The 23861-nt window shown below is 35.5% G+C and overlaps 1 protein-coding gene across 1 annotated transcript in view; it reads right to left on the bottom strand.

The window, feature by feature from the left end:
- The window catches only part of AK9 (adenylate kinase 9), a 59505-nt gene extending 37080 nt beyond the window's left edge, over window positions 1-22425 (bottom strand). The window contains exons 1-14 of the mRNA XM_059842311.1: window positions 22309-22425; window positions 19816-19879; window positions 17429-17481; window positions 17250-17346; window positions 14227-14339; window positions 12336-12542; window positions 11537-11641; window positions 9334-9408; window positions 7267-7368; window positions 5243-5382; window positions 4982-5162; window positions 4411-4552; window positions 2366-2499; window positions 1488-1644 (exon numbers count right to left, since the gene is read on the bottom strand). Of these exons, the coding sequence (XP_059698294.1) occupies window positions 1488-1644; window positions 2366-2499; window positions 4411-4552; window positions 4982-5162; window positions 5243-5382; window positions 7267-7368; window positions 9334-9408; window positions 11537-11641; window positions 12336-12542; window positions 14227-14339; window positions 17250-17346; window positions 17429-17481; window positions 19816-19879; window positions 22309-22425 (1687 nt within the window). The remainder of the gene's footprint in view (window positions 1-1487; window positions 1645-2365; window positions 2500-4410; window positions 4553-4981; window positions 5163-5242; window positions 5383-7266; window positions 7369-9333; window positions 9409-11536; window positions 11642-12335; window positions 12543-14226; window positions 14340-17249; window positions 17347-17428; window positions 17482-19815; window positions 19880-22308) is intronic.
- Between the last annotated feature and the right edge of the window lie 1436 nt (window positions 22426-23861).

Raw genomic sequence — 23861 nt, 5'->3', positions numbered from 1 at the left:
CATTCTGAGAAGCGAAGAGAAATTTAATATAATTCTGAAAGCATCTCTCCCACCTCAGTGCTCTCCCTGCAGTACAGGCTAGAGGTAGACTCCTGATGTTTATTATCTAGCACACAGTATTGACACTTCATTACCATGTATCAACTACAGGAAGGAGATGCTTTTTGTGGTTGTATGAAAGGACTATGCACTGTGTCCCAGAAACTATGTTCATGAACATTTCAAGAAGCTTGGAATGGCTGGGAAGCAAAGATGAGGCATGGAGATGCAGTTTGCCCCTATGTTCTTTCCAAAAGTGTCTGAGATGAAGTCTTGAATGACAGATTCTGCAAATACGGATCTAGAACTTTCTCATAGCAATGTTCAGCTACTATTTAGTCTGTGTGTGAGCTCTGGTCACACTGAAACACTTTTAGTTACAAAATTTCACAAAGCCGTGTGACTAAGTTGTTTAGGTACTATTCCTGAGTTGTGAGGATGATTTGCTCATCAGGTGACATACTTCTGAAAAGCTGGGGTTTTTTAAAATAAGAAATCTGTTCTGAGTAAACTGTGTAACCTTGATTTTCTCAGGTTGATTTTTATATTCAGGGACAAGGGCTTGAAAAGATCTCTGGACTGATTCCAATGCTGGGCACCTAAAGAGTTTTCTTGAACAATATGTGAATAGACCCATCATGCCTTTCTTCAATGGAAGTTTCTGCCACTGAAAGATTTTTTGAGAATAGACTGGGTTGAACAGGTAATGATCAAACATTGCCAATGATCAATTAAACTTGTGATGTGGTATGAATCAAGCAAATAGGAACTATGAAGACACCATTTGACAGACAAACTTTGAACAGTACATGAACGTGTTCAGTTATTGATGCTTGGTGCCAATCTTCCTTTTGGCTGGAAAGAATAAAGTAAAAATCCCTTACTCTGAATTCATGGATATGAAGCCATTGTATCCATCTGGGTAGGAAGTTACTGGGGTTTATTTTTGATCCCAGAATGGAGAACAGGATACCCCTGCATACAAGTATTTCCCCCCTTGCCTCTTCTCTCAAGCTGAGAAATTTCATACCTCTAATCTGATTTTGCAAATGGGAAAACCAAGGCGGAGAAATTTGACCAACAGCCACATCACAAGGTAGTGGACAGCCAGCAGCCAAAGAATACAAAAATCTGATGCTACAAGAGTCTACTGGTATTTCCTTCTGGCTGTAAATAGGAGAAAAATGAAAACTGATTTAAAATGGGAGGAATCTTCTTTGCTGTTATAGCAAAGTATTTCTGGTTTAAATTCCAGCAATTCCCTAACTCCAGATTGTAAGAAATTGTGGTACTCTTGTTGATTCACTGGATGATTAATTCTCCAGACCCTGAAGCTTTTATAAATAGGACATAACTACTAGTTTTCTCACAAGTTGTTTTATATACAGATATCAACACAGCAAATAAAGAAAGAAATTATAAAGTTGCATTATGGTGCATTTACTAACCATCTTTTTGTGTATCCTTCAGACAGACAACAGTGTCAGGTAGAAGTCCTTTCTCTAATAAGGCTGACCAATGGTCTTCTGACAGAGGGTAGTTATCCACTACCCACCCTCCTCTTTCTGAAGCACCAGGAAACCTGTCTTTGTTCGTCTTCATAAGCTGTTAGAAAATGTCACATTCAGGAATATAAAAAGACTTAATGAGCTGTACAAAAAAGACAGCACAATACAAAATTACTTTCTAAATGCTATAATTTTTCCTTATTGCCATTTCAGGTCAATAAAAAGCAAGACATTTATAACTTTATATGTCTGAATGAAATGAAAAACATTTTAAACAAGAAGAGACTAATGGAATAGTGATTTTTTAAGCTTGCCTATAAAGAATTTACACTCCAGTTTCAATAGTTACATACCATTGAACAAATTCAAAACATTTAAAGATACTTGGATAGATCTTCATAAACAATTCTTTTCAAACTCTTACATCTGGTGTTCAGTTCTTTAATAGTGACTACAAATATAAGAATAGAGCAAGCAGACAATGATCTGTCAGATAATTCTCCCAGCCGTTAACAATTTGTAGCTCAGGCAATTTGCAAGACAGAAATAATTTCTGTAAAAGTATGTGAATATATATACACACATGCACACATATATTCTTATTTTATATAAAGGAACTATAGAATAGTCTTCATTAGATTTGTCTTTCATGATCTTCCTCAGTGTCTCCTCAATCAATGTAAGCTTTTGGGCTATGTGATATAAATGAAACTGATCTCTCAAATGGAAAAACTAAGAACATATATGGATAATGCATAAACTGGTAGAAGTTCCTCTTAGGAAAAAAGTGCTTTGCTACATAGTACTTGTAGTCTCACCCCTGCAATAGCTCCCTCCAGTGCTTCAGCGTACATTTGAGATGACATTGTATCTTCAGAGAATGACACACTTTTCATGGCTCTTTCTACCATATCTTGAACTTCTGGGTGGTCAGCAGTTATCTCTGGTATTTCTAACATCACAGATTTTTTAAATTAACTTCACAAAGAAATTTGAAATTAAGACTTAAATAAAGCATTATATCATAACTTCAGCACAGGATACATTTTTAAGCAATACACAATTGCTCTGAGAAAGAAACAAACACCAGTTTTGAATGCAGATGTAGAGTGTGTCTCATAAACTAAGATCTTTGTTTACTCTCTCAGTATAAAAAACACAACCTTTTTAACTGTACAGTATTTTCCACCTCTAAGCTAAATATTGTTTCAATATGAACAGAATGACATTTCTGTACCAGAATAATCAGGCACTTACAGCACACTAGAATTTCCATTTATTTTATTTCCCTTTGGTTCCTAAATCAAAAGGTTTACCAAACTAATTTTTCAATCAATACGAATTTTAGATCAAGGCAGTGTATTTTAAACAATAAAGTTGCCTGCATTCCCTATGATGAGCAAAACATTATTATTTTTCCACATTTTCTTATTAATTGCTGGCACAACAACTATAATTATTTTAAAGCTTTATAAGGAATACTCACAGTTAACTCACAATTAATTTGATAAAATTTGAAGAATTTTAGAATTTAGGTGAAGAATTGTTTTAGCCAACTGCAGTATCTACCATTAGTGTAATTTGGAAAAAATGCCTTATTTAGTCTTTATATCAAGATATTTCAATGATTGTATTGATACTTTCTACACGCACAAATGTACACATTTATAAGGTTATTTTTGCCAAGTTACAAGGTGCCTAGAAAAGGGGCAGCATCTTAATAATGTCATTTTAGTGCAATACAACAATTTCCATTCTGCAAAAATACTCAATGCAGCCCAAACTCAAGCATCTCCTTATCTACTAAAAAATTCTGAAACAATTTTATGCTACAAAAAGATATGTAAGGGAATATACATCCTCTGTTTGTACTTCAGTTTGGCAATAAAATTTTTAATTAGGATTAATTTCTCATTAATTCTAATAGGATTAACATCCCTGTCCTCAAAAGTATTTACATAGTCAGGAACCTGGAATGTAACACTGTTTAACTGTTTCAATTTTGGTGTCATGGCTCATCATTACTCTTACTGCAATGCCAATGATTTTTTATCACTGTCAGCACCAGTTTTGCAGCACTAGAGGAATACACTGACCTCTTGTTAGATGTATCTACCCATGTGAAAGTCAAACACAATTCTTTGCTTAGATGAATAAGGCAAAATTGCCCCATTGTCCATTAGAACCATAACTAGAGCTAACTATAAAAAGGCAATTCTAATTCAATGGAGTATTTTCATTTCAAAAGAAATAATTTTGAAAAGGCTCCACTGAACTTCCTTGAAAAAAATACAAACTTTGCTTAAAAGAGACTAAAATAACATATTATTTTTCACCTTTGCAATATATTTATTGAATTTGTTATGCAGAAAACTAGGCAGCTTAAGAAGTCTAAATGTGACCAGAGCTGGAGCGACTTATGAATGTGCCATCTGTGGCAGCATCATTGGAAGGCTGCTCCAAAGTGAAAAATCTGGATATTGTGGATTCACATTAGTCCAGTTGACAAGCTGCTTTCTGGATGAGACTTTCATTTTTGCAGAGATTTAACTTGTCAGAAAGTCATTAAAATTGAATGTTTTCAACCAGTGTCAGTCAGAACAAATTTCTTCTTTCAGCTCAGAGTTCAGAAAACTCTTTTTCACATGGCCCTCAAATTCAAAGGATTTAAATATATATACGTAATAAACACTGAATTTTACTAAGCTATTCCCTTCACTGCATGTTCTTTTAGTTCATATTTAATGCCCAGCAATCATAACAACTTCTGCAACTTTTTCAAGTCAAAGTGACAGCAACTGCTTCAGTTAAATAATGTAAAGCAAATAAGACAGCTTCAAAGACCACAGAACAGCTTATTCACCTGATTCTTCTGATTCTTCTTCTGATTCCAATCTATTCTTCACTTCTGCTATAGCCTTTTCTAGTGCATCCTTTCGCATTTCCTCAGCATTTTTTTCTCTCGATTCTTTATATTGTTGAAAGAGTATGTCCATATCAAGAACCTAGTGAAAGGATTTGAAAAAATACAAATATCACAGAAGACAAATATAGCATCTGATACAATGTTTATAAAATAAAATGGATTTAGAAAAGTTCTGCAGATTTCAGAAAAATTTACATGTAATTCAAGTGCAGGGTTGGGGTCTTTTTGAAAAAGTAATTGCTTTCAATTTGCATTTGTATTTAATTATCTTAGATACAAAAGTTATTTTGCAGTATTCTAATACTAAGACAACGGCAATATAAGAGGGTATATAAAAATATTCTTGATCTGTAGCTACTTTTATAAAAAAACAAATTTCACTAAAATCTGTGTTTCCTCTGTAATCCCTATATTTATAATGTGAATATTAACAACATGACAAGAATGTGCTTAACTGATTGACAAGCCCCAGCTGATACTCTGCTATGTAAGACATTTATGAACCTACCTTTCCTTTATAATTGTGTGCAATTTCATTACAAATAGTTGTTCTTCCAGAGAATGGAGGACCAAATACGAATACTTTACAAGGAGAAACTGGCATTGGAGGTAAGAGGTAAGGTCGTGGATTCAATACAAATTTGTTCAATGCCTCTTGGCATGACAGTACATACATTTTACCTAGAAAACTTAAAACAGAAGAGAAGCTAGCAAATATAAACATCTCATAAAACAGATAAGAAAATTAAGAGTGTCAAATTCCACTAACCTGACAGCAAACTCTGGGTTTCCCATTACAATGTCCCCTTCCTTTAGAGCCACGGGACACACTTGTCCCCACCTGCTCCTACGCCATCGGTATCTGGGTGCTATCAGCTTGTAAGATGACAGAGCCCGGAGAAGTTCATCCTGTTTATTAAAATAGCAATAATTGCAAGTGTAATTTTTGTCTTCATGTGCCTTTTTATTAGACTTTTTTGAAACCTTTTGATGGAAAATAAACAAAATTAAAAAGAAAAACACATTAAGGTTTTTTTAACTGTTAAATAAAAAATATTTATTTCAAAATTGTAGGACAGTTTTAAAGAGAAATTACTTCATTTTTCAGGTCTGTTTAAAAGAAATAGTACTTAAAATAGTTCCTGCAGGCTTTATTTATTTTTTTTAGAAGTTTAAAATGGTAAAGAGCCATTTATTGAAGACAAAAGAAAATGGCTAAGATTTCTTCTAAAGGGTTTGAAAAAAGGACAATTATATGTGTCAGGAATAGCAATATTAAAATATCTATTTTAGCCATGCAGAAATATAATATTATAGGAATAAGTTTAATAGCCTTTTTACAGAATGTGAATAGTGAGTGAATCCTGAAGTCATGGTGACTCTAAATTCAGAATAGTATTGACAAGTGCTGGCTGTGAGGAGCTGCAGAAGAACTTTAAGAACCAACAAAGGCAGGGATTAAAATAGCACTTTTACACAGAAAACTATGAATTTTCACTGACTGTCACTACTCAGAAATAGAACTCTCTGTGAAAGCATTTTTCAATGCCCAAGAGCAGTCAGAACACCAACTTGAATGTCAGGAATGTTGAGCACAAAGAGAAGGCTCATGTTTAAATTGTTTAAATATTACCCTTGTCTTTACAAGGGTAATATTTAAATGTACCTCCTGCTGCCCTAATCTCAAAAAGGACACAGCAAAATTGGATAAGTTTCAGAAAAAGGTAATATAATTGATCAATCCCACAACAAGCTTGTTGTGTAAGAAGGAATAAAATTTTACAGACTGGAATTCTTCAGTATAGCTATGTAACAGCAGGACAGTAATCTGAACTCATGGGTTAGTAGAAGGCAGATGTAGAAAACCAAACTATTCACTGACTTTGGCATACTGAAGGACACTGAGCTAAAAGGCAGGTTCAACACAAAGAGAAGCAATTCTGTGCATAATGTTCAGTCATGATGCAGAACTCTTTGCCCTGAATGCTGTGGTTACTCAAAGCTTACACACAAGCTAAAACATACAAACTAACTAAATAATAAATACAGATGACTCCTGTCACAGAAAGTCTTTCATTTGTGAATTTGTTAAGAACTGAGAAAACAAAGAAGTAAAAGGAGGGATATTTCCCTGAAAATGTGGGGTCTCCCCATTACACTTCTATTCATATATTCAGTTTTGTTTCAGAAATAGGAAAAATGATCAGAACTTAAAATAGGTGATGACATTCATGCCAAACTTCTGGCTTTCAGGTTTATTTGGAAGTTAATTGAAATTATAATTGACACAAATTATAATTGCCATGATTCAGCAAAATTCAGCAGTAACTTGTCATGTTTCTAATTAATTACAGGGAAATAGAACAAATGTAATCTCAGGCAGAAAGTTGCTGTATTTGGATTAGCATGTTGGCTCTTATTCAGGAAAAGAGTAGACTGAGCTAAGAGTCAGTTGCTGAGATTGTTATCCTTCGGCTAAAGTTTCTTTATTTCATTGGAAGGAATTATTTTTTCCTCTATTACTAAAACAAACATTTTGTTCAAAGTTTTATTATAATTATTACATGGTTTTTTGGGAATCACAGGGGTTTTTTTATTTTCATACTTTTTAAGTGGACTTCAGTCCCAGAATGACTTTAAATTCTCATTTCTGAAAGGTCAATGCTTACAAAATGCTCTTACTGCATGGTAAAACAAGCTGGTTGCTGTGAAACAAAGATGCTGTAATATAAGCTTACAGCAGAAAAGTAATTCTAGTTATTAGTCAGTCACACTTTAAAAAAGCACACTTACGTTTTGCTTTCCCTCCAGCGTTTCTTCTTCTAGTTCACTTTGGAGTCTGATTACAGGAGCTGCATTTTGAACTTCCATAGACTCAAGTCGGCCTACCACTGTCTGGAAATAAAATAAGTCTTGATTTAGTACCATTCTGGAAAAACAGAAACTTCCACAGACACCGAAGGATTTGATCTGCAGCCTTAGAAGAAGCTAAGATTGATGTAAAAATACAACACACAGATATTAAGCAGAAAAATCATAAACTTATATTTCTATAGTTGTAGGTGAGAATATGCCTTAAGTAAGTGAGAAACTTTACTGAAAAGATGGTGAAGGGTTTATAATGTAATGGTGTGGTTGTACAGAGTAAGCTAAGAGTTTAGAAGTTATAATAGAAGCATATGTGTGCCTGTAAATTAGAAGTCCATTGGATACAAGTCTCCCCAGTGCAGTAGAAGTAAGTAAAGGTGATAGGTTAGAAAAGCAAAATAAATCCTGTGGCAACTGTCTATTGGTTTAAAAATTATATATTGCCTTATAACAAAGAAACTTGTGACTACTCTTGAGCTATGGCCAAATGCTTGCTCCTCTAAAATCTCATGGCCTCTGAGATTGATGTTTATCTGAGCAATAAATTGTTATTAGCTTGAAAACAGTCCCATCCCTTCATTTCTAGCAGCAACAGTGATAAATCAGAACTGCTTTTGTCTTCAGAAGGGCCCCTAAAAATCTATTTTAAATTGTAACTTATTATTTATATAATGGCTACGTAAAAACCAAGGCCCACTTTTTTACTCAGACTCGTGCTAGTTACTGAGCTGAGTTTTAAGAAGCTATTTAGTAGACACAGGCCAAATCACAGCCCTCCTGTCTCCTCATTATGTTGTGAATCCCAAGCCTACTAAAGGACAAGACTGTGAAGGTTCCCCCAAGGCAGGGCAAGTACTCAGAGGAGCTCCAATTGGAAAAAGGGGCAAATCTCTTTGGGAAATCAGATTAGGCACATTCAGAAGCAATACAAATTTTGGGTAGTTTATTATGAAAGGTATTTAAACCAAATATTTACCAATGAGAATCAGATGATATTTAAGTTTATTAGAAGAGTTTTCTGACTGTAATATTGATTGAATGCAAATATTCCTGAAATAAAAAGCAAATTCTGTCATGTTCGGGCTAGTTTTATTATAGGCCTTTGCCTTACTTGTAGGTAAAATGCTTGGAATCACAACATAACTTGATTACATTTACTATAAATTTTGTGTTGCAACATTCACAAATGGATCATAAATGAGGAAATTGTATGTTCTAATGTTGCAAAATGACTGGTTTTTTTTCCTATAGGGCCATTCTTGGTAGAGTTAAGCATCCACTGAAATAATTAACTTAGAGAATTAAAATAATACAATTTATTTTAAACAGAGGAGAAAATGCAGGAGAAGTTTACTTCCTACCTTGTCAAAAACAATCTCCTACTTAATTTTCAACCCCATACTCTAGGTTCTGATTTGAAGCAACTTCTAGTTATGAGGCAGAGCATAATACTATTTATCTTCAAAATTTATCATTGTAGGTTTTTAACAGGAAGAACAAGTTGCTCTGTTACAAGCTAAAAATCTAGACACAAGCACTCAGCAGAATTCTTACAAGAATCAAAGATCTTCTATTACATTGCAAAACAACTTCAAAATTTATAAAAATTATATTCCATTATGCAAAATATATTTTAGACACAAGTATCAAATAAACCAGTTTTGTAAATATATCATACCAAAAATGTTTTAATTTCTCATTATAATTTACATTAATACAGATCAGAAAAAGCACTGAAACCAGATGGACATAATACAAAAGTTTGTAGCCTGCCTGAAAATATTCTCATGCCACATATATGTTAGCCTGGAGGCAGAGCAGTGAATCTTACAATAGAGGAAGGAAAGCAAGTATTTCAAAAATCATGTTTTCTAATAGTAAATGAATGCGCTTTAAACACAACTTAAAATTTTGCCATCAGGAGAACAATCCACAGAATTGAGAAATCATTTTCTAGTGGAGGTTAACTTAGCTGGTGCATAGTTTACTTACCTCCAAGACACAATCTGGTTCCTGACTTCCATCCACTTCAATAAGATACCGACAATCCTGGTAAGCCAACAATCCCTGATAAAGAACATGCCAGTCAATTGAGTATAGTTACCCAGATAATGACACTGAGGCTCATTCTCTTCCTATACATATCAAAGGTTGGACTACTGGGCACTCCAGCAAAATCAAGATTCATTGTATTAATGGTTTATAAAATCTTCTGGAGACTAACTTTTATGTGATGACAGATAAATACAGAGATAATTCCAAAACTGGAGTTACAATGGCTTCAGAAGATAGCTTAGATATCTTAGCTCAAATGCAAAAGAGCTAAAATATATCAAGATACAGTAACATTTTGTGTATGAATTCAACTTTTAATTGTCTAACCACTTTAATTTCTTTGCTGGAAAATGAAGACAATCTCAATTAATACATTTCTCAGAAATGCCAGTCAAGAGTCCAATGTTTTAATTTTGGTCCTGACTCCCAATTCCTTTAAAATTTGGACCATATATTTGACTTTTCTTGTTTGAAATTTTCACACTATAAATAATCTCTTAGACTAAAAAACTAGCCCATGTCGGTTGTTAATGCCCCTCTCTGAGGACTGAGAACACTCACTCCATTCCTGACAAATGATGGTCTAACCTCAAGCCTAAAATGTCCTATTGAAGGTGACTTTACACCTTTGCAGGTAATCTGTTCCAGCTCTTCACTACATTTATGGTCAGAGCTCATTTCCTGGCTCATTTCATCTAGTCTGTCTTCTATACTGTAAATTAAATCATCTGCTCTATTTTTGGTCAAAATAGATAATAACTAATTAATTCTTTCTAATACTCCTCTAAAGAGAGAATAATAGATTGTATTTCTCTTAAATACAATGGTCTTACAGTCTTACTAGTACATTCATAGTATTTGAGTTTAAACAATAGCATTTCATTTATTGACTTAGTTTTGACTAACTAAATCCCCAGAGATGGCAGATTGTCTGAAGTACTGAGGTCTAGCCAATTATTTCACATGTTGCAGTTGTTCCATAGGTTTCCTTCCTCACTGCAGTATTTCACATTTATTTCAGGTCATTTTAATCCCAACGATTTATCAAGACATCCAAGTGTGTTCTCCAAATTTCGTTCTACCTATCTTCCAATCAGTGCAAACTGCACACCTTATAAGCTTTTTGTTTCAATTTCAATTTCATCATCTCAAACTTTGCCTGGGCCAGTTGATAAAACCCTGTGTCCTTTTAATGTATTAATGGACCACTAAGCATCTTCACCAATATATTCATCACTAGTGAACCCTAAGTGAACCCTACCAACTAGTGGGAATGTGTTGAAACTGCTGAAGTGTGGTATACATCCTAAAGTAATTTAATCTAAGCAACTTTCCATTCCATTTCTCACTTATAAGAAATCCACATGAGATTGTGTAATGATTAAAGATACCATATATTTTTGTTTTCCCCTTCACAGCAGTAACAAGTTTGTTACTCTAGCAAACACCATTATACCACTTTTACACAATTTTATCTATAGGTTTAACTAATCAATAGCAAATTGAAAGGTATAAACAGTAATTGTCAAGTGGGCATCAAACATGAAGATTTTGCAGTTGCTTGTACTAAGAGATTAAAATAAAAAAAATTTAAAAAAACAAAAAAAAAAAACCCCAACAAAACAAAACAAACAACATAGAGTAATTCCACTTTCCTGAACACAACAGGGAAAAACAATATCATAGCTTCAGAAATTAAGTAAGTGATAAAACAAACTAATGGGCTAATTACTGTGTATATAAATCTGCAGGCAATGAAGCAGGTGAGAAAAGGAATCTATTGGAGTGGAAGACAATGGATGCAGATTATTTATGGTATTGCATTCTGGAATGGACTCTGGTAATGGCGATGAAACAATGGAGTCTTCAAATACTTCACTTACTATATTTAGAAAGCATTTGTGGTGGCAGGTATGGTTTCACTTTTAGAAGTCAAAGTTGATTATCTTGACTGCAGAGTAGAAACAACACCTACAGATGATAACTTTGTATCACTGATTTCAGAATAAATTTCAGAATTTGGGGATATGTTGTAGCATGACCACCTCAATACAACAAATCTCAAACTAAAAAAACAATGAAAACAGTGCAAGATATTTTAAAAATCTTTTGTTATGCATAATTATATTATTTTGCTTACTTCTAAATGAGGAAGTATTATATCCTTGTATATTCCAATTCTTTTCTCTGCATTTTCAAGAAAATCTTCAGGCCGCTGCACTAGTTGATGAAAAGGCTCTAATTTCTTACGTGGACCTTTTCTAGCCTGCAAAACAAAATTTCAAGACACAGAAATAATGTATTAAAATAATTTTTGTTTTCACTCAAATTTTAAAAAAGTAGATTTGGAGAGTATTGCAATGAGTATTAGTCCAGTGACTGCTGACCATGATCCTATTCTGATGAAGTGTTATTTAATGGAGAGCAGTGTGCCTAGAACTTGCATTGGTAAGTCGTTGGTCCCTTTTATAAAAATTTAACCTGAATTCAAATCTAATACCTTTCTGACAAAAAAGAAAATCCATTTGTAGTAGTGTAACACCAAAACCAGAAAACAAGTTAGTGTCCTGCAAATATTAGTAAAAAGTTGCTACAATAAACAAAAATTAAGAATTTTTTTATTTGTATAGATTGAGAAAAAGGCAGTGTAGAGCCATCCTTCTCCTCCTGATACACTTTCACCTTATGGCAAGAAACAGATCAGTGAATTTTGAGTCAAAGACGGAGCCCAGACTGAGCTATACAATGATCAATATTTACTGTCACTTAAAGCTACTATTTAAGTGTTACCCCACATCTCTTAAAGCAGGACAGAAATATAATTATTTTGAGCAAAATAAATTTATAACATAGTAGTGATATTTTAGATCAGAATTTTTTCTGCCTTGTCTAAAGCACACTGTAATATTTTGCACTGCTTAGAAATTAGCAATATTTACCTCGTCTTCTTCTTCTTCTTCTTCTTCTTCTTCTTCTTCTTGATCCTGCTCTTCCTCTTCTTCTTCCTCCTCTTCTTCATCCAGATCTTTCTCTTTCTTACGCTTGTCAGTAACTTTAGGATCCCACTGGCTCCTCTGATATATCACCCCTGAATCAGGGTTTTGCCTTTGTCCTGATATTCTTTGGCATAACTCATGATCCGGACACTAGCAAGGAAAAATTAAAAGGAAATTTTAATTATTGTACTGCTATAAGATCCTTTTCTTGGAGAGACAAAATTTCTCTAAATTGGTCTACTAATTCTGAAATGAAATACTGCAGTAATGAAATACTACAGTATTTTATTATTGCCACAGTTATCTAGAATCTCCTTTCCTCCTTTGTTTTTGATCTAATGAAAATAGTTACAATTCTGACATATCTGTGAAAACAGTTTCAATTCCCTGAAATCAAAAGCAAAGTTATTTCTTTGACCTTGGGGCAAGGATTTTTAATGTGTATTTAGTTTCAGTCCTTTTCTCAAAGGACATAGCGTTACTACATGAAGTCAAGAATTAAATTTTTCTTTCTGGTTTAGTTAGTATCACTCTTCTATTTGTATTGTTGCACGTGAATCTATACAACACATTCTCCACAAAAGGGATTTCTGACTACATAGCATTAAAACAAAGACTGACTTTATGAAATAATCAAATCTGCCCAAAAAGCAGGAAAAAAATATGTTTGTTGATGTTTTAGGATCTTTCTGAGACAACAGAAAAAAGGTTTGAAGTAGGCATTCACCAACTTTCATTATGCATGTTCAAGCAAATTAAGTCTTAAGAGTATGGGATTAAAACAAACACTGAGTTAAATCTGCAAAGTGATAGAGCAGGTCCATACCCAGAGACTTAGCATCTGGAAAAACACATAGATGGCCAACTAGAATCAAAATCCCAGTAAGAATGGAGCACACCACCAGAGGCTTACTATTCAGAACCCATTCAAAGTAGAAGACAAAACTTACCTAGTTGATTATAAATAAAACGCTGCTAGAGGAAGGGCCTGAAAGTGTATTCATGACTATACATATGGTTATTTTTTTAGATGGAGTCTGGCACAGTTCAGTGTGGGCCAGCTAGAACCCTCCCCAGTGAACAGCTGGGCGCAATCTGGAGAATGGCACAGGCCTTGGGCCTTTCCCTGTGGGCAGTTTGGGCACTGCAACCCCATTCTGACTAACAAAACAGCTTAGAAGTGTTTGGCCAAAGCAGCTGGCCCGATGTCTGAAGAGATCCTCTTGCCTTGTTTTGCTTACTAATGTGGACATAGCAAGCAAATCCATTCTTTTAGGTTACATTGAGAAAGTTCTCTAAATCCCACACTAACAATGGTTTATGTTTCTCTGGTTATATCAGAGTCATTTTGTAAAATATCTGGTATGTCACATCACTGCTCATGAAGAAATTGAGATTTGTAAACAAGATTAATTAATAATTAAGCAGTTTCACAATTAGTGACTGAAAAATAAAACTATTTTCTAACTACTTTCTAACATCCATATGTGAGAAGTTTTTTCCTGCATTACACAAGTGGCAGATGTACATGTGTCCAAAATCCCATCATAATCATGTAATTCAAAGCTTCCCTTTCTTGAAAACCTCTATCTTCTAATTGGTGGAGGTACAAAACTGTAACTGCTGCTGAAGTTCTAGGACATGTTCATTACCTCATCACAGTTTATAATGGAACAAACCAGTGAAACTCTATTCCAATATGAAGAGAAGAATTTATCATTCCTCAATAAATTATGTACTCAAGTATACAGAGGAAAATATATTTGGCATGTATAGCATATGAGTATACTAATAATGAGGAAAAATACTAGGAAGTTACTGAAGATGACATTACCTTAATGTTAATCAGGAAATCCGGTTTTAATTTTAGATTCCTTATTTTCTCTATTTGTTGTGGAACAGTCATATATTCCTCCGAGAGAGAAGGAAATCCAGTAAGAATATAACCTGCCAAATACATTTAATTGAACATATTTTAAGAGGGTCTGTCAATTATAGAGCTATTTATACTCATCTCTTTTAAACAATACATGTAGTGGTACAATTTTAAACCACATACATGACACAACACTGCTAAAAAAACTGCACCCATGTCTGCTGCAGATGAAATACAGACAAAAAAAGTGTATTGTTTACAGCTTTACGGAGTACTCTCAACATATGTTAACTCAAACAAAATTAAAAACTATACTCAGACCACCTGCTTTATGTGTCTAGCTCAGACATTTTAGTGCCTAAAAATTAACAAGCTTTCAGTGACCAGTTTTGCCACTAAAAGGCTTTATAGATGTGGAATTCACATTCTCTGAACAGAGAGAGATAATTCTCTCTCTCAGGTTTTTCCTGGAGAAGCATAGAAGGAAAACAATTTTTATCTCTGCTTGCTTCTCCTGTTGCTTTGCACTTGTGGAATATAGTAAGTATGATATAGTATAGTATCTCTCTTTAATATAGTTGTAATGTAATATAGTATAGTTTTAATAAAGTGAGTGTTCAGCTTTCTGAAAAAAACCCTCAAAAACTCCCCAAATAACCCAACTACATATAAAAGGCACTGCAAAGAGTAGCCACTCTACAATTTAAAGCAATTAAACTAGGAGTCTAAGCTTTTTACACAACCTTTGAATGTTCTGCCTTCTAATGAAGGGAGTCTGAACCACTCTCCTGCCTCTCAAACAGAGGCACTATGCACACAGTATGCACATGGATCATTTGGCAAGCATCTGTTCACTCAGGACTCCCAATGCTCAGTCCTGTTTGGCAAACAGATGTTGCCTCGACATGACAAAGAGTGGTAATAATATGTTTTCCTAATATTACAGTGCTCAGCCCCACAGATGAACTTGTGGTTTCAAGTTCCTAGGAAAGTACTGTAATTGCTGATGGCTGTATGTGTGCAGTAACAAAATCTGTATTCATTAGGCCAGGATGAGAGACTAAACAAAAATCAGGTGGATGTTTTTAGCCAAATAATGAGAATATTCCCTTAGAGAAATGGTGCATGCTAAAAATTTTGCGTGATAACATTTAAATGCAAGTCTGGACAGCACAAAAATGTGGTAGCCGTCTTTGCAGGAGGTGTTAGGAGTGAAGACTCCTACTTCTATGGAAGCTACTATCCAAAGATGCAAGAGAAGAAGAAGATAAGCAAGGGATAGCAAAATATATAGTTATTCCTCTAGGAAATTAAAATCTTGGATTCTAAACTGTTGATACCTTTAGAGAATTCTAACTGACAGTGAGGTGTGAAGAACATGCACAGCCTCTGCTTATCCACACATCCCAGATAACAACAGCTAATGTGAGGGAAATGGAAGTGTAACGTGGAAAACCATTCTTGGAGAGAGTGTTTGCCCCCAAATCAATATTGTGAGGAAGCTAAAAGTCATTAAGTATACCTAAGACAACTATCAACTAGATTAAAAAGTAACCAGGGGATTACCAAGCTTTTGAGACACACTTATTGTGTATAATGTTTAAAAACTTGAATTTTACAAACACCAAAGGTAAAAATCCCAATCTTTCATACAACAGTTTCTAAAATCTTGAATGAATAATTTAAAGTGAATTGACTGATTAGTTCCTGCTGAAAACCTACTGAAGCTTCCCAAGAATGCATTAAAATAGTAGCTGATAAACAAGAAGTTACTAGAAATACTAAAACAAAAATTGGTTTTGGAGGTCAGTTCTAGTTGGTAGGAAAAATACTGAGGATGTTGGTTATTCTATTCCTTGCTACTTTGGGGCATGTGTAATACAGAAAGTGTCATGGCTACAAGAACCAAACTTTATTCAACTTAACAGTTGTCTTTACAGTCTCCAGGACCGCTGTGCTCCTCTGTGAAACAAACATCTTCAGACTGACTCAAGGAGGGGAACTCCAATAACACAGAAGCCTCTTCATGCCTTTACCAAAGTCCTCCCATACATTTTAAGAGACTGGCATTTCTGCTGCTACCTCTTCATGCAGTTTTTTGCGTCCTTTTTAAAAAATTTCTTCCCTATTTCTCTTTTTTTACTGTTTCAAAAGCCTGGTTTCACTAGGCAAGACTGCGTATTTTGCAAAACTGTTGAGTCATGTACTAGAAAAGAAAACCCATTGCAACTGAAAGCTTAAAAAGCAGGCTAGTTTTTAGAGCAGTAGAAACTAACATTGGCGCTACACCTGTCTCTCTCCTAAAATGGAAATTTCAAATAAAAGTCAAAACAAGAAAAAGAAACTACATTTCCTTTTTACCTCCTTTGCTCTTGGCAGTACTTCTATTTCCTCATCAGGGAAGCAGATTCAGACACTAGCAAGATCTGCAGCACTTGTCCTGACAGCCTCAATTAACAAAATCTTTCCTCAAATAAAAGAATTATAGCCTCTAGGATTACTATTCTCATCCACCCTACTCTGTGTGACAAAATGCAAAGGGAATAAACAATTCTGTAAGAGGAAAAAAAAAGCCCATAATACTTTGCATTTTCAGTAATCTGTTTTCCTTCTTTTACATGGTTTAAAATGCTTAAAATGTTTTTACTGATGGACTATTGTTATGTTGTTGTTACAGAAGTATTGAAGAATAAAATATCTGTATTTTAAACCCTATCCTAACAAATAATACTGTCAAATAAGAGTCATATCAACACTTAAAATTTTGGGAAAATTATTTTCCCAAAATCAACACAACACAGGATCAGTATGACACTTTCTGATCTCCCATACTAGTAAATTAATCCCCAAACACACTTTCATTTTATTGATATTCCACAAGCTGAAGAGCGTGAGAAAAAGCTAGAATTATATTTGATGTAAAATGGATGTAAAATTATAAGTAGCACATTCTAAGAAGTTTAGGCTATAAATATACTCACCATAATGAGCAACTTCTGGTGACTCAATCATTTGCAGAATCATTTTTGTCACCAGTTCCTCAGGAATACTTTGCCCATCACAAAGCAATTTTTGACACTAGGGTAAAATGCAAAACATAGTCTTTTAGTAAGTGTTTCTTAAAAATGTGACAAAACCTACTAGAAGATTAGAACTTTACCTTAAGTCCATATTCTGATCTTCGTTGAATATTCGTTTTAATTACTTCTGAGGCTAAGGAAGCATATCAAACATAAGAAAAGTAATTAATACAAAATATTTTCTAAACAGACTTGTACCTGCAGATACATATGTACAGACACATACACACAAGGAGGATGTATGTGTGCTCCAAGCAACCAGACTATTTTGAATGAAAAGCTATTATACTTAGGGCCATTATTATACTTTGCCCATCCAGAACCTGAGGTGTCTCTTCCTACAGTTTAACGCTGTATATACTACACAAAAATGCACAACAGCAGTTTTGCAGGATTATCTGAACTACTTATTTAAATTCAATCAGCATTACAGTCTTGTAATACAGAGATGAGTATTTGAGCTCTATAACTTTTTAAATTTAAAAACCAAGATTAAGAAGAACTGTTTAGACACACAAAATCATCTATTTTAAGAAAAGTGGCATCCATCAAATTAAAAGACTGTCCTATGTCTCTGTAAACAGTGATATCATATTAGAATGACCCTGGAAGTCTTTCACACTTCTGTATGAATTATATAATAAGAGATTTTATAAAAGTTTTCAATTACTCTTACAGCTACATTTATATTACTAATAAGCCAGGCCAGGGAAAGGTCCTGAAGCCAGGTGACCCAATCCTATACAGCCCTAATCTTTCTTCTCAAAACACAGTGGCTGTTTTTCAACTGCTCCTACTAGGAATGATGACTAGGTTGCACATCCTGCCTTTCATACTATGGATAGGTTTTTGGGAGAACAATATTTGCCATAGGCCAAAACTGAGGCAGGGAGTGCACTAATTAACAATACAGGCAACTGAAAATCAGCAATCTGTGTGCACCCTGGCCCTGTTTTATTTATGAGTATTGACCAATTCACTGGATAAATGAATAGAAAGTATTGTGTCATTAAAAAGGTTGCAAACATCTTTCCCATTCAATAATTTTCTGTCTTGATTTATTTTTAAGCCAGCACAGGACAGATGTTGATACTCCAGAGCAAGTTCAGCAGAGGACACAAAAACCATCAGAAGAATGAACAGCCTAGGAGAAGCCAAAAGAACTGACCTTGTCCAGCCTGGAGGAAAACAGACAGCTTTTACAGCTATCTAAAACTACTTATTGGGAGGTCACAAGGACAGACCCACAGTCACCACAGAGCGCAGTTAGGACAGGAGGCAGCAGACACGAATAGGAACATGAGAAATTTGAATGGGGTAAATAGGAAGCAATTTTTCATCAAGAAGGACGTCAAACATTGCAAAGTATTTCTCTGGGAGTAGGCAGAGTCTCCATCCTTGGAGATATTCCAGACTGAACTGAGCTGCTCTTTCTAGTTGACGCTGCTTTGAGAGGAATGTTTGACTCAGTCACCTCTGGAGGTCCTTTCTGAACAAAATTATTCATGTTTATGTATGCTGAATTTCTTTGTTTCTTCCTTTTTTGATGTAGAAAATGAAAAAAAATTATTTGCATAAGTAAAAATAAGTGTGTACACACATGTGTGCATTCACTAGCTAAAAGAAGATTAAAAGAAATATCATGAACAAAATAAGAAAAGAGTAATTTCCTGAATTAGAAATAAGGCTTAAAAGCACAGTAACTGAGATTTAGATTAGTTGCTAAGAAAAACCTTCTAATAGCAGAGAGTGTTACAGAGAAAGACTGCCTAGAAATTTTTTAAAACAAATTTGATTAACATTTGTCAGTACTGATTTAAATGCATTCCAACAGAATGGACTGGGTCAAGTACATTTCTGAAGTCCCTTCTGATTTTGGCCTGATCCATGTTCTGGACCAGGTATTAATTTTTTTCCTTGTTATACAATACTATGGTATAAAAATTCTATATATACCTAAGTCAAAAAAGTACTTTATTACAAGTGATTTTTACCATGTTAGAATGTTACAATTCTAAATCTTCAAAAGAAGTAAAGGTACTTTACTTATTTTGTAAATATAATAACTCTGTTTCCTGGAGTACATCCCCTTGTATTGGACACTGCACAAACAGAAAGGAAAGAGCCTCCTATTTTTTCATGGTATGCACTGGAAAACGTCTGTACTCTTTGGAGTTGAATGAGTTGCCTCTGTGTGAACAAAAAGGGTCACAGGAAGCCCCTTACAGGATTGGAAATAGAATTTATGATTTAAAAAAAAAAAACCACAGTGATTTTTCTAAGCCTTTCAATAAATGAAAAACTGTGATCAGCAATTTTATTTCTGGTAAAATGATTACTTGGTCGTATCAGAAGTGTCTGCGGCAATCAGAAACATGTCCTTTGAATTACAGGGAACAGTGAGGGCATTCTAACCCAAAAGCTATTGTGGAGCCAAAGCAAAGTTCCAAATATAGCATGTGTTTACCTTCTATGAAAATGCAGTTCCATCTCTGTGCTAGTTTGCTGGCTAACGTATTCTTACCAGAACCCTTAAAATGAAAAATGCACTTTTAAAAGAAAGACAGAACAAAACCAAACATGTAACACAATGAAGAATATATTTTCACATGATAAAAACAATGAAAATCTATCATTGGGATGAGGGCCTCTGAGTTACGCATTGGGCAAACATAAAACACTCTTTTAAACACCATCCTCTACTTCATATTGCCTAGCATTGCTAATATGCTGCTACTTGTAGCTTATTACCTCCAAAGTCATTATTCTCAGTTTGTTTCTGAGTAACTCTGACTAAAACTCAGCTATGATTTGACCACAAATTCCTATGAGAAACTCCTTAGGACTAAGATGTATTATCTTCAGCCTCAAAGCAAATTATGACGAAAACCCATCAACCCTTTCTGAGTAGGATACACTGGGATAGTATTTTTTTACTAAAACAACAAATGCTTAAAAACTGCCCTTGTTAGTCCACAAATCTGGTTAGATACTGGCAAAATCTTTATTACTTACATGAATCCAGAGGAAAACCAACAAAACTGAGAGCTATAAGGCTTCCAAGAGTGATTAACTAAATGGGATTTTGCAAAACTCACCATCTTCCACCCTTAGGATGGTGCCCTTTTTTCAGAAGGGCATATAAGAAGACCTGTTTTGACAGGACAATTTTTTTTCCTTGATAAATTTTGTGATAAAAAATAGCAAAACCCAACAAATAAATTACATTCCCAGTTAAGAGTGCATCAACAAACACTGCAACGTACTCATACCTTACATCTTATAGGTGTGATGAGAATATATGTATTTGGCTTTGCTTTAATGGCACCATGTTTTTAATTTAAAAGATTTATCTTAAATAGGATAGGTACTCTGCACATCAGTCAGATATATAAAAGATATTACCATAAAAATAAAATATTTAGTTCCCTGCTTTCCTGGTAAGGTCTGTACAATTTCAATACCTTGTTATATTGATGTCAAGCGTGTTACTGAAGGCACTGGTTGAGAATATGAGAATTTTTTGTACTATTTTCCAATGAACATTTTATGGTGGTTTGGTCTATGAAACATAAAGTTACCTTTCTCATGCACGGTTAAAATTTTGAAGTTCATTTAAAACTAGATGAGTTAGTTCACTGTAGTTTCTGTTGAGCTGAGTGCACTCTTACAAGTGCATAAAACATGTTATAAGGCAAACTTATATCAAAATAAAAAAGAACTCTCTTCAGCAAACTGAGGCAATAATGCAAACTCACATTTGGGGGAAAAAAAGAAATCTGAAAAGTTTAGGTTTAAAAACATCAAATTTTTCTAAGTTAAGGAGGCACAAATTAGTTGAGAGAAAGAGAGACCTTGAATTATAGTTAGAAGGTAGTACAGATCCTTTTATCAGGACAGCTTGGTGGATTTTGAATGTTTCCAAATATATCAGATAGAATTTTGTCAAAGTTTTAATATTAAGATCTGTAATATCTCATTGCATGTCTGTAAGTCAGTACATTAACCTGAAGGTTCTTTTACACTAATTTATGTCTTTATTTTATCAATTTTATTAAAAAATAAAACATTTTAATAGCATTGTTCTGGTTTTGGCTGGGGTAGATTTAACTTTCTTCAAAGCAGCTAGTGTGGGGCTGTGTTTTGGATTTGTGCTGAAAAAAAGTGTTGGTAGTACAGAGATGTTTCTGTTACTGCTGAGCAGAGCTTACACAGAGACAAAGCCTTTCCTGCTTTCCATATGGCTCCACTAGTATGGAAAATGAGGAAATTAGGAAAATGAGAGTGGATGGAAGCTGGGAGGGAACACAGCTGGAACAGATGACTCTGACTGACACACAAGGATATCCCAAAGCACATGGTGTCATGCTCAGGATTTAAAGCTGGGAAAGAGAAGGAAAGGGAAGTACTTTTGGAGTGATAGCATTTGTCTTCCCAAGTCACCATAAAGCATGATGGAGCCCTGGCTTCTGGGATTGGCTGATCATCTGCCCGCCCCTAGGAAGTGGTGAATTAATTCCTTGTTTTGCGTTGCTCATCTACATGGCTTTTGTCAACCCATGTATTTTATCCCTTTTGCCCTTCTGATTCTCTGTCCCACCCCACCAGGGTGAGTGAGTGAGCAAAAGGATGTGTGGGGTTTGATTGATGGCTGGGGTTAAGCCACCACAAAAATAAAAATAATCCGGTTGCCAATGTCAAAAGAGAAGAAACATTTTGAGCAATGTGTAACTTTTAAGTACAGTAATAGCATTTTTAACCACAATTTACTGAAGGCAAAAATTTGTCTCATTAAATGAGACCAGAATTTTTACCATCCTCTGCAGGATTTGAAGAGTGGGGAAAATCCAAAAAGCAGGTATTTAACCCTTCTGGCGGTACTGGTAAACTAATGTTTTGAAAGGAAAAGTAAAATTGTTAGCAGAATATCTGACAAAAACCCTTCTATCAGACATCTTACTGGCTTTCCAAAGACAATGAAGCAAGTGGGCTTGGACAACAGAAATGATCTTTCAGCTTCATCTTCATCAAAGATGTCTGTAAAGGACTGAGCTTGCTTTTCCTCTTGCGAAGCCATGTGTTTTCTAAGGCTAGAAGGAAAAAAAAGAATTTGTTATAAAGTACAGTACATACTTGTGTGTAAAATTACAAGGAAGTGAATTACAAGGTAAATGGATTTGTAAAAAAAAAGCTTTTATAAGAAGAAAAAGCATTTACAGAACACCAACAATGCACTCATCAAATGAGAGAAAATCCACTTATGAAAAACAAAGGACTGTTGCAACAACCCCTGATCACCAGCTGTTGATGACTTCTTCATGAGTCTCATATTGGTTGTTGCTCTTTTTTAGTTGTTGATTTTTCTTTCCTGCTCCAATTACCACACAAATGTGACTTCCCTCTGGTCCCTGAAATGGGCCATGGGCCTGCAAAGACCTTTGGTTTTGTCCTTCAGACACAGAAAGGCCCTCTCATGGTCAATGGAACTACCCTCTGTGTCCACACAGGCAGGTACACAAATAACACTCTGCAGAATTAAATCACAGTTCTTGATCTCTTCCACCATTCTCTTCACAAATCCCAGCTCCTCCAGGAATGCAGGCAGTAGCAAGTCCAGTGCTGCACAACAAACTAAAACCTAAACAAATTTCTAATTAAGATAAGTTGGAGGAAAATTTGCATGGACCTTTCAAACAAAAATGGAGGCCAAAACCTGAGGAGCTTGCTGAAGTTTGTTTGCAAAAGGCAAAACAAAACCCCACTGTCTTTAGAGAGCCACTTCAGTGTCACAACCCCAGCAAAACCCATATGCAACCACCCAACCCAGCACAGCCCAACACAACTCTCTGTCACTTTTAAACTAAATTTAAAAATTCAGCTAAAAAAATCTACTTCAGGATGAAAATCTGAAAAAGTTTGCCTTGAAACATCAAACCCAAATGTTCAGACACTCTTGCATTAAACATTTTAATATTAAAAAAAGAAAAAAGCCACACATGTGAACCAACTCCCCATTGCCCCTCACAGAAACTCACCGGCTGAGCTTTACCTGCCGTTCCCAGTAGTCTCGCTCCCTCACAAAACTTCACAAGGGCCAACTTCCTAATTGACAAAACCCACCATAATCAAAGCAAAGAATTAAACCAGACCCCCGCTCTACGCACACCCAGGACGATAACCCGGTGGGAGCCCCCGTCCTGGTGGGAGCCCGGTTGTGCGCGCCCCCGCTGCCCGGGCAACGGCCGCGCCCCGCCCCCTGCGGGAGGGAGCGGCAGAGGCCCCGCCCCACGCAGGGGCGTGGGCGGGGCTGCGGAGCTGTTCGTGGTGCTGACCGTGCTCACCCCGCGGGGAGAGGTTCCCGGCGGGAGCAGCGATTGCGGATGCGATGATGCCGCCTCGCCTGCCCCGGTGCCCCACCGCAGCCGCCGCTGCCGCCGCACCCGTGGCCGCCGTTGCCGAGAGGCTGCGCGTGACGCGGCTCCGCGACGCAGGCGCGCTCTCGCGGCCCCCCGT

This window comes from Haemorhous mexicanus, chromosome 3 (genome assembly GCF_027477595.1).
Source record: "Haemorhous mexicanus isolate bHaeMex1 chromosome 3, bHaeMex1.pri, whole genome shotgun sequence".
Lineage (NCBI taxonomy): Eukaryota > Metazoa > Chordata > Aves > Passeriformes > Fringillidae > Haemorhous > Haemorhous mexicanus.
Note: the sequence above shows the minus strand (reverse complement) of the source record. Positions and strands in the feature narration are given on the sequence as shown.